Genomic DNA, 2,500 nt, shown 5'->3' on the forward strand with positions numbered 1-2,500 from the left:
ATAGCAGGGTGCCCAAAACACTGACCCTTGCGGAACGCCATATTTGACAATAGAAGTTGTAGAATTTTTAAAAGTTATTTACACTGACAAATTGAATTGGGTTCTATCCTCTAGGTACGAGGTGGGCCATTTCCAGGCATTTCCAGAAATACCAAAACGTTGCTCCAGTCTAAGTTAACAAAATAGAGTGGTCAATAGTATCGAATGCAGCAGTAAAATCCAGCAACACAAGAATTACTTCGTAACCTAGGTCCACAGCTTGTAATATGTCATTCTGTACATGCAGTAGTGCCGTCTCAGTAGAATGGTGTTTTCAGTAGGCAGACTGAAATTCAGAATACAGGTTGTTGGCCATCAGATAAGAGTGAATTTCCTGGGCTATAACATGCTTAATAAACTAGTGCTCAACGATGTCAAAACAGAGATCATACATATCTACATAATTGTCCTACTTGCCCTGATATCGATATTGGGAATGTTACTATCAACCCCAAAACTGAGGTTCGTGACCTGGGCGTCATAATATTATTGTTCAGGTCCCAAATAAACAATGTCTGTAAATCTGCGTTTTATGCTCTAAATACATGTAACACATGCAAGATCCGCAAGTATCTTGACAGTCATTCCACTGAACAATTGATCCATGCCTTCATATCTTCATGTTTTGATATTTGTGACAGTCTGTTTTGCGGCTTGCCTGTTGCCGAGATCACAAAGCTACAACGTGTACAGAATGTGGCCGGGTGACTGGATCAAAGTGAACAGAACATATTATGCCCATACCACGAAATCTTCACTGGTTACCCGTTGAACAAAGAATAAAGTTTAAGACCGCTCAGGGTGGGTGCTTAGACTTACTAACAGTTTATCCACACTATTTGAAATGGTTGCTAAATAGACTTAAATGCGAAATTTGCATGACTCGCTGGCTTGCAGATTGTCCAGCCCCAATCTTCCTAGATAATTGATCATTCCCAGCACTTGATGCAATTCTGGTACATTATTTGGTGCAGAAAGTTCTTGAATTGCTTTGACTTTATCTGGGTCTGGGCTCATCCCTTCTTTGTTAACAACATTTCCAAAATAGAATATCCTTAAGGCTTTCTGATTTCACACTTCTTCTCGTTCAGCTTTAGCCCAGACTTTTCAATGGTCTGGAAAACTTGCTGAAGTCCTAGCTACATCATGTTCTGCAACAGATCTGCCAAAGATAATAATGCCATTTTGGATAGCAGCCACAAATCCTGATCATTGAGGAAGTTGGTCATTCTTTTCTGGAGCAGACGTTATCCCAAATGGTAGCTGGTGGAAACAGAAACGGCCACTTGGTGTGATAAAGGTTGTCAACCTTGAGCTTTCTGGATGTAAAGGTATCTGCTTCTAATTTTGAAAACACCTTGGCTCCTGCCAATTTTGGAGGAAACTCTTCCAAAGTAGGAAGAATGTATCTTTCCTTGTCAAGATTTAAATCTGATCTCATCTGCAGCTTTTGTGAAAATGATTTGTTCAGAATTCCAATAGCAATTTATTCTGTCTCTTATTTGCTCATCTCTTTGTGTTCCAAATTCACAATGTTCTTCCAGTTCATAGAGATTTCGAATAATAGCCTCCACCACTTCTCCTTCTTAACATGGCAATGAAAACATGCTTGCTCATGAATAATATTCTTCTTTGGTACAAAATGATCATCAAATTTCTCAATAACCTTACCGAGCAATATATTTCTTCTGTCGCCTTCCACAAACACTTTGAATACATGTTCTGCCTCTTTCCCATTGTGTATATGAGGGCATTTATCTGAAGAACCTTGTCTTCCTTGTTCAATTTCAGTAGCGGATGTGAACCGCTCGAAATGCGGCTTCCAATCAGGCCACTAGCTCTTGAGGCTTTTCGAAGTCAAGTTTCTCTGGCGGGTCGAGCTTGAGCATTTTAGTAGACTGGATTTTCCGTCTTGACTGCAATGAGAAATAAGTTATTGAAATAGACATTATACTCATATGCAAAAACATGATGGGCCAATAAACAATGGAATTTTAATTCACTTTTATTCTCTTTTATATTCTTTTATGCAAACGCCAAGCACTGCTCGGACTTCCCAGCTGCCCTTGGAGGCGTCTGTAGTGAGTATGTGGCTTGGGCTTTCCTGCATACAGACGTTATAGGATTCAGACACATTTATTTATTTATTCCCCAGTCATGGAAGTTCCTTAAAGTGGTACTATGATCAAAAAATCATTTCCTTTTTTTCTTCTGATTTTGAAAGCGTGTTCGCTTAACACCTAACTGGCAAAATTTTGAGCTTTGAGTTTTATCCAAAGGCTGTTTATTTTGAGTGTAAGTTTTGGATTTCATGGTCTGCCATTACTCACGTTCAAAACTGGCCGATTGGACCTCAGAGGGTTGGATCTAGAGAAAATGATGTCATTTACTCACTAGCTTAAAATTTCAGCGTGTAAACGCAATTTATTATATATGCAAAACACGGGTTGAAAAGTGTGAA

The 2,500-nt window shown here is 39.2% G+C and overlaps 1 protein-coding gene across 2 annotated transcripts in view; it reads left to right on the forward strand.

Annotated features, from left to right (window-relative positions):
* The window catches only part of LOC138038436 (slowpoke-binding protein-like), a 20,986-nt gene that overhangs the window by 5,674 nt on the left and 12,812 nt on the right, over positions 1 to 2,500 (forward strand). Inside the window, exons 3-4 of one of the 2 annotated variants that reach the window (XM_068884298.1) lie at positions 681 to 840; positions 1,131 to 2,124. The exons of the other annotated variant lie outside the window; for it this stretch is intronic. Coding sequence (XP_068740399.1) covers positions 1,998 to 2,124 — 127 coding nt within the window. The 5' untranslated portion in view covers positions 681 to 840; positions 1,131 to 1,997. The remainder of the gene's footprint in view (positions 1 to 680; positions 841 to 1,130; positions 2,125 to 2,500) is intronic. 2 annotated transcript variants of the gene reach the window in all.

Source organism: Montipora capricornis, chromosome 2 (assembly GCF_036669925.1).
Source record: "Montipora capricornis isolate CH-2021 chromosome 2, ASM3666992v2, whole genome shotgun sequence".
NCBI classification, from domain to species: Eukaryota; Metazoa; Cnidaria; class Anthozoa; order Scleractinia; family Acroporidae; genus Montipora; species Montipora capricornis.